A 12,616-nucleotide genomic window follows, 5' to 3' on the forward strand; every position below is an offset into this window, starting at 1 on the left:
TTCAGTGTCTTTAGTTAAAAGCATGCAAATAAAGTTAATATTGTTTAAGATTAAGCAAGTTTTACATTTAAAACAGTGTACAAACGGAGTTGTAAAAGTAAAGTTTGCTAAAAAAAACAAACATTCATGGCTAAAGGCTATGCTAACAGCGTTACAGCAGAAATTACGCAAGAATGACAAAAATGAAGACGACGAAGAAGAAATTAAAGCCAAAGCCAAAAAAACTGTGAATTTTTTTGACCCAGGAGTGAACACTGATTTGTAAAGGGTCATGAGGGAGCGTTGTGTGTGTATACAGCAGCAGAGCACGGGAAGGCGGGGACAAGAAAGGTTTATCTCAAACTGCTGAGAGTTCACCTCTGCAACTTTTCTTCCTCACGTTTTCATTTAAACTCCAACCTGTTTGCAGTCATCTCACTTTACTCTCTCAATGTTGCCGTTGCCTCCAACTCTTTATTTGACAGTATATAAACGACTTCCTGTGTGCAGCGCGGGAATGTAACATGATTCAAACACCAAGAGAGACCGTTTGTGAACTTGTGTGATGACAGTTTAACAGGCGTTTTTTACATTTAGAACGGTTGCCTACTACACCTTTAACGTTTGTGTCACAGCTGCGCGTTCAAACCGCTCACTGTTGATGTTTTGAGTGAAAGTTAACGGAGTTTTGTGCACAGCCTGCAGGCTCGACATGTTTTGGTCAAAGCACGTCTGAATGAACCCCCAGAGGGTTAAAAAAAAAAGAAAAAGAAAAGCTTTTCTTGTATTGTGATAACAAAAGAGGGACACACCTTCACTGAAACACCCACACACTCACTGGGAACACAGGTAATCTCACTCACTCACTAATGTTTTAAAGATGCAGTCAGCAGAATCGCTGGGGAAAAAAGTATTGATTCTTATCCACAGGTTATTATAAGAATAAATAACGCTGTGCTGATAATCACACGTGTTTTTATAATAATATTAATATCTGTCAGCATCAACATGTTTAAAAACAGCTGATCATCCTCATGTGACGTTTGCAGCAACAGCCAACAAAAACAAAAGAGGGTAAAAAAGGACTGTGGCTCCGTCACTTCATCAGGAAGTGAAATAAGTAAATAGAGTAAGTGAAGCAGCAGCTGCTGTCAGTTTAGAGCATTTACATATCAGATCTACGGTGGCTGCCAAGTGCCAAAAGTCTTCTGCAAGCACTTTTACAAAGCTTGAGAAAGGTTTATATTCTGGAGGACATAAAAATGACATTTCACAAAACTAGTATACAAGATTTTACAAGTGCTGACACTTGTAAAAGTGAAATCTCCTTATAAAAAACCTTTAAATCTACATTTTACATCTCAAAAAAGTAGACGGTTAAAACAATGTGTTTGCATTTTAGTTGAACAAATCTGTCAAATTGGCCAAAAAAATGACCATACTTAAAACAAATATACATATTAGAAACACACATTATCCCGCACACATCTAAAGTGAAAGCGATTATACTAAATGAAAAACACGTAAATCCAAATGCTGTGAGTGAGTCTTTTGTCTCTGGTGTGGACGTCTCTGGACCAGGCGGACACACTGAGTGCACAGGGAGCGTCTTATCTGCACATAACACTGAACAGTTTCAGTGTAGCATAGCGTTAGCGATCTGAAACCATGTAAATAAAAGTGAAAGTTTTCCCCTCTGTCGCAGAGCTGCTGCCAACTTTCTGTTTTCAGTAGGAATTCTGTTCATTCCTGTAATGTTTTCCTCTAATACAGAAGCTCAAAGTCAAAAGAACAACAGGTTTTCAACTGAACTCAAGCGTTAAGTTTAAAGTGTCCTTCTTTTGACTTTGAGTGAACCTTAGTTGTTGTTGTTTTAAACTAAAAAAGTAACTTTCTTTGTATTGATTTAATTCCCAGTCAAGATACACTGGTAAATGTATGCATTATATTGTGAATATGGAATAAACTGTCATTTATCACAAACAACTATTGTACCACTGCCATTAAGAAGCAGAACAAAGTGATTAAAAAATCTAACTTAGAGGGGAAAACCCAACTTATAATAGGGGTGAGGATAGTTCACATAATTTCAAAATAAAAGTCTCTCTCTCTGCTCCACTATGGCGTTAAAAGTGAATATTATTGGTTTTGTGGACAAAATATTTTATATCTTATATATATATATATATATATCCTTTTCTAATATCATAATTCATAATACTGTGTTTTTATTTCTGTTCCTTGATTGTTTTTTTATTCTTTATTTTTAGACTGAATTGATTACAATACATAAACACATTTTATATATTGTTATGTTTATGAACTTTTTTCGCACAAATCGCCTGCTGTATATAGTGTGTAGGATTGGTTCTCTTGTGCATATATAAAAGTATTATATAGCGTGCAGTTATAGCAGCGAGCAGCAGCTGGATTGACACTGGGCCCAATTTTTTTTTCCGTCATCAAAAACAAACACACGGTGACACTGTGAGCGCTCCACCCTCCACACCAGGATAAACAGTGAAAGTTTAAATTATATAATTAGCGTCATCTGCGTAATTTCTACTGTTAAAGGGAGAGTTCAATCAAATTTGCTGGTAGGCAGAGTTTCTAGCTGCTGGAACCTGAAGCTTGCATCACTTTATAATCTGCTCATTCCATGCACCAAAGTCCATAGAGAAAATCACGAGTTGTACCTCATAGCACTCAGGAGTTGCTGATCCACTGCTGCCTCCATAACTAAGTCCACCTGTGTTATTGTGTGACTTGAAATCCTGACTCCAGATTTATTTAAAGGACACAAACTCACTGAATGTGGCAGCAGTCGACCAGCAGCTCCTGGGCCCACACAAGCTAAAAACGCTGATTTTCTGAATGGACTTTGGTGCAGTGGAGCATGAGCATATAGTTTTCAGTTCTTCGGTTCAGTTTTTCAGTAACATAACCATACAAACAAAACCGTAACCACTTAATTAAATGTAACCCACACTTTTCTCCAATAATATCTGTGCACGTTTGTGATTATCGCCGTGACAACTGATGTCCAAGTGAACCTGCTGCTGTGTGTATGATTTGTTGTCATGACAGTGAAAGTAGAGCTGCTGCTGCTGCTGCTAGAGACACACACTGTGTGGACATGTAGGTCTTACACACACACAAACACACACACACACACACACACAGGTTTAACCAGTTCACGCCGAACCACAAACCAACTCTTAGCCTTAAACTTTAACCAGTGCCTGAGAGAAATGAAGGTTCTGCCTCACTTGGACCAGGTTTTGGTCTCCATGAGGACACAGATTGGGGTTCACACAGCCATTCTTCTCATAAGAACTCTCATTGACCTCCATTCAATTTGACAGCTGATACATATAACCTTATATGACCTTAACCAGCAAACACTTAACCGTAACCTAAACTTTACTTCAATAGTTTGTGAGAGAAATGAGGTTCTGCCTCATTAGGGTGCAGGTTTTGGTCTCTATGAGGACGACCGGTCCTGACGAGCTCAGTGTTTATGCTGAGTCCTTGAGAGACAGCAAATATAAGATCACACACACACGCGCACACACACACAGTCTTGTACAGCGGCCGTAGTAAGGACACACAATAGACGTGATCCAGTCCTGATCTAACCCTTAACAACGTAACCCCCCAAAAAAAAATTCAAACATTTATTTGGTCCTCACAAAGATATACATGCGAGTAAATGCACACAATCCCATAAATTCAACATTCATTTACTTTTATTCTATGATGTCTGGCTGTAACCCTGGTTTTCATCTTGTCTTTTCCCCTTTCTCTCTTTTCCTTTGTCTCTCTGAGAGACAGACACAGAGGGACGGAGGGATGTTATTAAATAAGGCGTGGGCTCTGATCTTCAAAATAAGGGAGGGATCGCTGGGTCAATATTTGCTGTACAGCTCATTGTGAACAGCACAGTGTGTGTGTGTGACATGTGTGACTCAGCTGCCTCCGCTCCTGAAACGTAGAAGTGAACTTTGGTCCCGTCGCTGCACAGACCTAATAATTACTCATTATATCACCGTCTAATTATTTATCATTAACTTTGAGGGAACTTGGAACTGGATGAGTCATGTGCACTCCCTAAAGATAAAGATAAAAAAAAAACACACAAAAAAAATCATGAAAGGTTTCAAACAAAGTGTTTGTGAGGGCATGATGAGCCAGGATGATGCAGATTAAGATCTTTAAAGTGTGAATTTTATTCTGGTGCCACAAAAGCTGGGGCTGCTTATTTTGGATGGAGTACTAGTTTTAAGTCAAAATTCTGAGAAAAAAGTCTGAATTTTTACATTAAAGTCAGACTTCTAAGTCAGAATTCTTAGATTAAAGCGAGAGTTCAAGATTTTAAGTCAGAGTTCTGAGAAAAAAAAGTAGAATTTTGAGATCTTCAAGTCAGAGTTCTGAGTTCAGAGGACAAGTCTGAATTCTGAGATTAAAGTCAGAATTCTGAGATTAAAGTCAGAGTTCTGAGAATAAAGTCAGAATTCTGAGAAGAAAGTCAGAATTTTAAGATACAAGTTTAAAGTCAGAATTCTGAGATCAAAGTCAGGAATTCTAAAAAAGTATTCTGAGATTAAAATCAGAATTCTAAATCAGTATTTAAGATTAAAGTCAGAATTCAAGATTAAAGTCGGAATTCTGACCTTAATCTCAGAATTCATGCTGTTTTATTTTAATCATGTTTTTACTTTCTTTTCTTTCTTCTTTATACATGTGGCCCTTCTACTCCTATTCCTAATGTAAACATTAAAAAATACATAGTTTAACTTGTCCCTCGCTGTGTCCCCAGGACCTTCTTGACCGTGTCCAGGTGCAGTGATGTTTCACACGCTGTACGAGTGGTTCTGGTGGGACAGAATCTGGCTGCCGGTCAATCTGACCTGGGCCGACCTGGTGGACAAAGACGGCCGGGTCTACGCCAAAGCCTCGGATCTCTACGTCACCGTCCCGTACGCCTTCGTCTTCTTGTTCGTCAGATTCCTGTTTGAAAGGTAAGAGCCGCGCTCGGTGCTCTTGCGCCCCCGTGTGTTTCTACACTATATAGCACACTGAAAAACAGCAGAAAAGACCCGAGGGATGATTGTGTGAGACGCTTATCCATGAACACACACACTGTGGTTTGTTGTGACATTGATTTACTGACTTGTATGTATGATCTGTTTGACTTTGTTAAAGCGACGCCCAAGCTTTATAATGATATGTTTGTTTTCCCACTTAATTACTGAACAGCAAATACTGCATTATGACTTGTATAATAAAGGGATTACTCTTCTTTTTCCACTATTCAGTTTCAGCCAAGGCTATAATAGTTTTGTATTTAGTATTTGCCAGTATTAAAACTCCTGTGTCGACTTGACCTAAAAAAAAAAAAACTTCTCTCTATGGAGTTTGGTGCATAAAGTCCATTTTGGAAGCTTCTTCATGTAACTACATGCTATAGTTTGTTCTCGATCGCCACAGACTTGTGAGATTAGAGTCACAATTCAAGTTTAAAGTCAGAATTCTGAGAATAAAAAACTCAGTTCTGGGATTAAAGTAAGACTTCAAGATAAAAGTTGAAGTTCAGAGAAAAAATTTCTGAATTCTGAATTGAGATTAGTCACAATTCAAGATTAAAGTCAGAATTCTGAGGAAAAAACTTCAGAATTCAAGATTAAAGTTAGACTTTGAGATAAAAGTTGGAGTTCTGAGGAAAAATTTCTGAATTCTGGAAAAAAGGTCAGAATTATAAATCAGAATTCTGAGATTTAAGTTGGAATTCAACATTAAAGTCTGAGAAAAAGTTAGAATTCTGAGAAAAAGGTTTGTATTCAGAGGAAAAAGTCAGAATTCTAACTTAGAATTCTAACTCTAACCATGAGTAGGTTGGAGAGGGTATGCTTAGATTTATTTGATTTTTAATTAGTTTTAGTCTTAGTTTTTTGTAATATGGAATATTTGCCAGGTGCAACATTTAAAAAGGTGATGTCGATAGTCTTGAACCTTGTGCGTATTGACTGTTTTGCAGTTGGATAGCAACGCCGCTCGCTCACTATGCTGGAATCAGGCAGAAGGTTCATCTGAAAGCACCGGACAACCACGTCCTGGAGCTGTACTACACCACTCAGAGTAGAAATCCTGCTCAGGTAAAACCTTTTTGTGTTTTTCTGATTATCCATTTATCAATGGAAGCATTAATAAAAATGGATATGGAGACAGTTTTACAGATATAAATAAACTAAAAAAGGTTGTGTTGTTCACTCACCTCCAGGCAGACATTGATGGACTTTCTAAGAAGAGCAGTTTGTCAGTGAGACAAGTCGAGCGCTGGTTCAGGAGACGACGCACTCAGGACCTTCCTGGAGTCCTGAAGAAGTTCAGAGAGGCCTGGTCAGTACTTCCTCTGTTTATTGTTATAATAAAAATAAAAATAAAAATAAAAGCTTTACATCCATGAGTCAACCTGTATCCACATCACTCCTCTGCTTCCTACAGTTGGAGGTGCGTCTTCTACCTGTTTGCGTTCATTGGAGGAATAGTAGCTCTCCATGATGTGAGTATCTGCGTCAGTCCATCTCTATATCTTATAGAACAGATTTATCAATCTACATTAACGTGCGATAAATCAAATTTCCCTCCATGTTCCTGCAGAAAGCATGGTTTTACGACACTCAGGAAGTATGGACAGGCTTCCCAAAGCAGGTTTGTTGCACTTCTTATCATCACAATCGTTGTATTTTATTTTTTATTTGTTTCATAACGGACAGATGACAAGAGGCAATCTCTTTAAAACTATTTTGTTAATTTGTCCTTTATTGCATTTACTGAAAATATGGTTTCAGGCTTCCACTCGATAGATTTTAGTCACTGAACAAACAAACCTGATACAATCTTTCCTACCTTAAGTATATACCATATACCACCAATACCATATCTCACTGTTAAAAAGATGTTTCTATTTGTTCACTCTCCCCAAACCAAAGTCCATAGAGAATATTTAGAAGACACAAGTTCTTAATGTTCATAAAAAAATGTTTTTATAAATAATATAATATATTTATACATGGTATAAGTTATTGTATTAGACGTTGCCTTATTTAAAATGTATATTTTTGTTTCTGTTATATTAAGCTTAATATGCGGGGAATTATTGTGAGAAAAAGATTCACATTTATATTTGTTTATTTTCTGAGCTAATCAGTATTGAGCTGGAGGTCATGTGTCAAGAGGAAGTGACTGAGAGAGAGAAGCTAGTTTAACGTGACTCAGCTAACGGTTGCTGCCGTGTTAGTTTAATACAAGCTGTCCGCGGAAATACGTAAACCCACATATTTGCTTGAAATACGTGAACTCTACATTTTCAATGGGGAGACTGTTGTCAACAACTTCTTCCGACGAAGAGTCCAGACGGTTAGCCACCTGCGTTAGCCTAGCTCTACGGTGAGCAAGGGGCTAGCACTCTGGCATGCTAACACGACCTACAGAGGAGTGGCCCTTTTCCACTATGGTCCCACCTCGCGTCGCCACAGCATGACACGGCACGGTAAAGGGTGGTTTTCCACTACAAAAAATATATTTATAAATATCTTGCTTGATATAGGGCTCAGGTTTTATTTTTCCTTTAATGCGGTTCAAAGGAACCATTATTTGAGTTGGAATTTTTACGTGCACTTGAAGTGTGTTTGTTGTTGGTTAATCCAATAAATGTTTGGAACCACTGTTGTTCTTTTAATTTGACCATTTACAACTGGAGAACATTGCTTTGATTATTTGACCGTCTGATTTAAATGTGAACATAAGTAAATACATATTTGTCTAATTCATTTGTGAATATAACGTTTTTTATTTTATGTTGTTTAAATCTGTTGGTTAGCTGAGAACATCTATGGAGGTTTATTAATCACAATCTAAATTAATCTTACTGTTCTACTGGCTATTGCTCACATTGGGAAGAATACAAATGTAGTCCATGTTTTTGCTGGAGTTCTGTGAGAAATGGGTCTTCAGTGCAAACACTATGATGTCATTCAGCCTGAGAACATCTGAGCTTCATTATCAGGTTTTAGGTGGCTTTGAAAAATGAAGTGAGGGTGAACAACAGAGTCTTCTGCGGTTCCTTCCTTCAAGCTAATGGGTTCAGGGACAAAGATCACCGCCCTGAGGGACAGACCATCTCGCTGTGGGACCGAGCTTCACTGTAGCCTCATGTTTCACATTGTCCACGTCTCTCTGTCTCTCTCTGTCTGCAGTCCATGCTGGAGTCTCAGTACTGGTATTATATCCTGGAGATGAGCTTCTACGCCTCCCTTCTCTTCAGTATTACCTTTGATGTCAAGAGAAAGGTGAGTCGTCGTGGTTTTGTGGACACCAGAACTTTGACTAGTTTCTTGGGTCGATGAAGAATTTGATTCAAGTGACAGATGTCATTTCAGACGGCAATCCGACTTCCTTTCTCTTCACCTGATCCTGCATGACAGGAACTGTCACGCTGCCAAAAGATTGTGTCACGTTTAGTGTCATTAACGTCGTGCACTCACACCAAACACGAAAATGTTACATTTGTTTCCTGTTGCGTTACTCGCATGAAGATTGGTGAGGACAATAATAATATTTTTAAGCCTCCCACAACAACATATAGGCTGTTAATGTGGGCTAAGTTAGGGGGTTTCAGTGTGGTATTAGGCTATATATATATTATATTTTTGTTTAAAGGATTGGAAGTGTTGGTCTCTTTCTTCTATCTCTCCCTCTCCTCCGTCCCCCATTTTTCCTTTCACCACAACCTGTCTTGGCAGAGGGCCGCACATCTTTGAGTCTGGTTCTGTCGGAGACTTCTTCATGTTTTTTTTTTATTATTATTATTTTTCATTGGAGCACAATATTGGAAATTGGAAAAGATAAACAAACAAATTATTCTAATGTTTTACAGCATTGGTTCTCATACTGTGGCCCGCGGGCCAATGGCGGCCCGCAGAAACATTTCTGGCGGCCCGCAATGAATTACAGTTGATAGTTTTAATCCAGGAGCTACTAAGCTTGTTAAATGTTTATTGGACATTACTGGATACAGACCAATAAGTGTAAACAAAAATACTGGGTATTTACCTGGTTTCTATATGGGGAATTTTAGTGTATTATTGGGTTATAAGCTGGTAATAAGCAGGTAGCTACAGCCCCCAATTACTAGCTATTTACCCAGTAAATATATGGTAAATGTGTTACTTGGTATTAACCTGTAATTAGAAGGTAAGAACAATGGCCAAAATACTGGGTAATTACCCAGTAAATTATAAAGCGTTATTATATTAACGCTTAAATTACATTATAGTAACGCTTATATTACTTAACGCTAAACTGTAGAACTGCAATCTGGTCATTAAAATGATTACAAATGGGATTTCTTTCTTTTTTTCCCCTTTTTTTTCCTTTGGCGGCCCTCAGTCCAATGTTGGGTGCCTAAACTGACCCTCAGGTATCAAAACTTTGAGAACCCCTGCTTTACAGCAATTACAACATCATGGCGTTGACCGATTGGCTTTTGCGACATCCTGTTCCGTAAAGTTTTCACTTAAGTCAGATGGCACATAGTTGGTGACAGACTGAACACAAATAAATGTAGACCATGTGACAATAAGTATTTAGTTTAAATATAAGTATGACACTGTGGCCTCTAAGTGGCGCTGCTGAGTCTTCTCCATGTTTGCCGACGACTGTGGTTTTATTTTTTTCAGGACTTTAAGGAGCAAATCGTCCACCACTTGGCGACGCTGGTCCTCTTGTCGTTTTCCTGGTGTGTGAACTACATTCGGATCGGAACACTGGTCATGCTCGTCCACGACGCCTCTGATATTTTACTGGAGGTCAGTTATGAAAAACACACGGTCACCTCTTAGTGATACATGTTACTAGAAGAAGAAGAAGAAAACCTCTGATTCGATGCTGTGCCAACTTTATTTTCATTTATTTCTTCCTACAGTGTCAAAGCCATAGAACCATAGATGGTTTTTTTCAACTGTAAACTGAAGTTTGTGCCACTATAAACCTTTCACTCCCCCCACACTAACGTCTATAGAGAAAATCCTTGATTTTACATCACAGCACACAGGATTTGTCGATCCACTGCTGCCTCTGTCAGTGAGTTCAAATGCATTATTTTTGAACTTCAGTGTTGGAAAAACCTTTGTTCAGATTTACCTCAGTGACACAAATTTACCAAATGAGGCAGCTGTAGACCATCGGCCCCTGTGTCTCTGTGTCAGCTAAAAACGCTGAGTTTCTCAATGGGATTTAGTGCCGGAGAGGAAACGGTTGTTACAAACTCAATTTTCCAGCAGGAAAAGGCTGTTAAACTGAGAGATAGTGATTTATTGATGTCAGTTCAAACCATTAAGTCATTCTCTTTTCTTTCTTCTTCTTTCAGTCTGCCAAATTATTCAACTACGCCAAGTGGGAGAAAACGAGCCATTGTATTTTTGTTGTGTTTGCCATAGTGTTTATGGTGACTCGACTGGTCATCTTTCCATTCTGGTAAGCTCATAAATGTTTAGTGAATATAGAAATGTATTCTAGATTAGACTGTAAATGCCCATTGTCTTTATACTGCAATCACACACTTTAATTGTGGTTTTAAACGTCTTTATGGACAGAAATAAACAAATCGTATGACATGGGATCCTTTAAATTCTATATCCAACTAACATAAATATGAAGAATACATAGAACGTGGTGATTATACGTGAACAGGAGAGCAGTTAAAGTGAGGTAAAGGAAGAAAACAGTTTAAATAATGTATTGTAATTCATGATGGAATCATATATGGTTTTCCCTGGAGTCACTTATATCAGACATGGTCGTGAATATTGTAGATTATTGTGGTAAAATCCTTGTTAAAAAAAAAAACAAGCCGAGGAAAACAATGCTGCTTTGACTGAAATGTTGCTGAGCACAGCAGGATTCTTCTGGGAATCACTGCTACTGAGGTTTTATTACTGCAACACTGGTGGCATTTAGGAGCGAGAGAAAAGAGAACCCCATTATCATTCATTAAGACTAAAGTCAGTCGACTCTTAATCCAATAATGACATTCATGCACAGTTTGCAGCCTGTAATTTGCGTTGACAGTGAAGTTTCTTGTTTTTACTCAAGAGTTTGTGTTGTGCTCCTCCTGATTCATGTGAGGAGGGTCGAGTCTGCGAGGTTTTAAGAGGGAGACACTGTGTTGTTATGGCGACAAAGTGGGGGGGGGGCGTCGCAGGGGATTTTGAGGGCGAAAGGGACCCTGAGGGGCTTTTCACAAGATAAGACGATGTGGCAATACTGATGGGAAATCTGCATCTATAGTCACATCTTTAAATTGAGTTTGTTCTGTTCTGTTCCGTCCTCTTCCCGCTGAGCTTGTCCGTGTCCAGGAGGCTGATTTTAAATCTACGTGATCTAAAATGACAACATTATACTACATACAACATCAGTTACACTCATAAACCAAACATCCTTGTGTATTTTTGTCTGATTCAGGCTCATCCACTGTACCTGGGTTTACCCTGTTCTCCACTACCCCGCCTTCTTCGGTTACTACTTCTTCAACGTGATGCTGGTGATCCTCCTGTGTCTGCACTCGTTCTGGGCCTACCTCATCCTCTGCATGATCAGGAAGTTCATGTTTGGCAACGTAAGTCTGGGCACACAATATGATGTGACCTTATTCACAGAGGTGCAGCTTGTGAACAGGCAAGGCAGGCAACTGCTTGGGGCCCCGAGCTGATAGGGGGGCCCCGAGCTGATAGCGGGCCCCCCAACACTCGATTTGCAATGACATCTCAGTAGGAAACCTCCCTAAAGGGGCCCCACCTCACTTTAACCTGTGTGAAGTTATTGTTCTGCAAGTTGGAAAATGAAGAGGATTATTTACAGTGTAATGCATACTGTACATACTATATACTGCGTCTATATATATATATTGTTTTATAATGTGGGTTCCTTTACAATGTAATGTATTTTTTTACTAAGTTTATATAGTTTTTTAAAAGCCATTTACAGTATTTTATTGTTCTTTACATTTATATTTTCACATACTTTTTAATTACTTAATTAGTTTTTAAGACAGACTCTAGAATCGCCTCTGCTTATTCATTCACATTCAAACGATTTAGTTTAGAGTTTAGAAGTTTAGAAGCTCAGTTTGTGTAAAAAACATCTTGCTTGTCATATATGGACTTAGATTTGAGTCAATATTATGAAACGACAAAAATTAACCACAAACTCAAAAGTGTTGATGATTGTGTTTGTTTGAAAATATACGTTTTGTTAGCAATGCTCCAACTCTCGGGTCTCAGGAAGCTGAGGAAAGAAGAGGAGACACATTTTGTTCTCTTCACCCACAGATTGTTGTATTTGACCGACGCACACATTCACTCATGTAACTGAATCTCTTATATCACAGCTGATCCGAGATGAGAGAAGCGAGAACGAAGAGGAGGAAGAGGAGGACGACAACGGCAGCTCGACAGACGACGAAGGTCAGCACAAGCTCAGCAACGGACACGCGGTCGACGAGAAGGAGGAGAAGAACGGCTGCTTCGGCTGCCTGTCTCCACCAGAGGACATCAGCCGCTCCAAGACTGTGTACTGA

The 12,616-nt window shown here is 38.8% G+C and overlaps 1 protein-coding gene across 1 annotated transcript; it reads left to right on the forward strand.

The window, feature by feature from the left end:
• Window positions 1-4,827: 4,827 nt before the first annotated feature.
• On the forward strand, window positions 4,828-12,616 carry cers3a (ceramide synthase 3a; the record flags this gene model as incomplete). The annotated part of the gene is made up of 10 exons (XM_083901250.1): window positions 4,828-5,000; window positions 6,017-6,134; window positions 6,260-6,378; window positions 6,484-6,541; window positions 6,640-6,690; window positions 8,238-8,330; window positions 9,720-9,848; window positions 10,409-10,515; window positions 11,503-11,656; window positions 12,428-12,616. 10 exons carry the CDS (start codon window positions 4,828-4,830, stop codon window positions 12,614-12,616), a joined length of 1,191 nt encoding a protein of 396 aa, XP_083757376.1.

This window comes from Microchirus variegatus (genome assembly GCF_963457635.1).
Source record: "Microchirus variegatus genome assembly, chromosome: 14".
NCBI classification, from domain to species: domain Eukaryota; kingdom Metazoa; phylum Chordata; class Actinopteri; order Pleuronectiformes; family Soleidae; genus Microchirus; species Microchirus variegatus.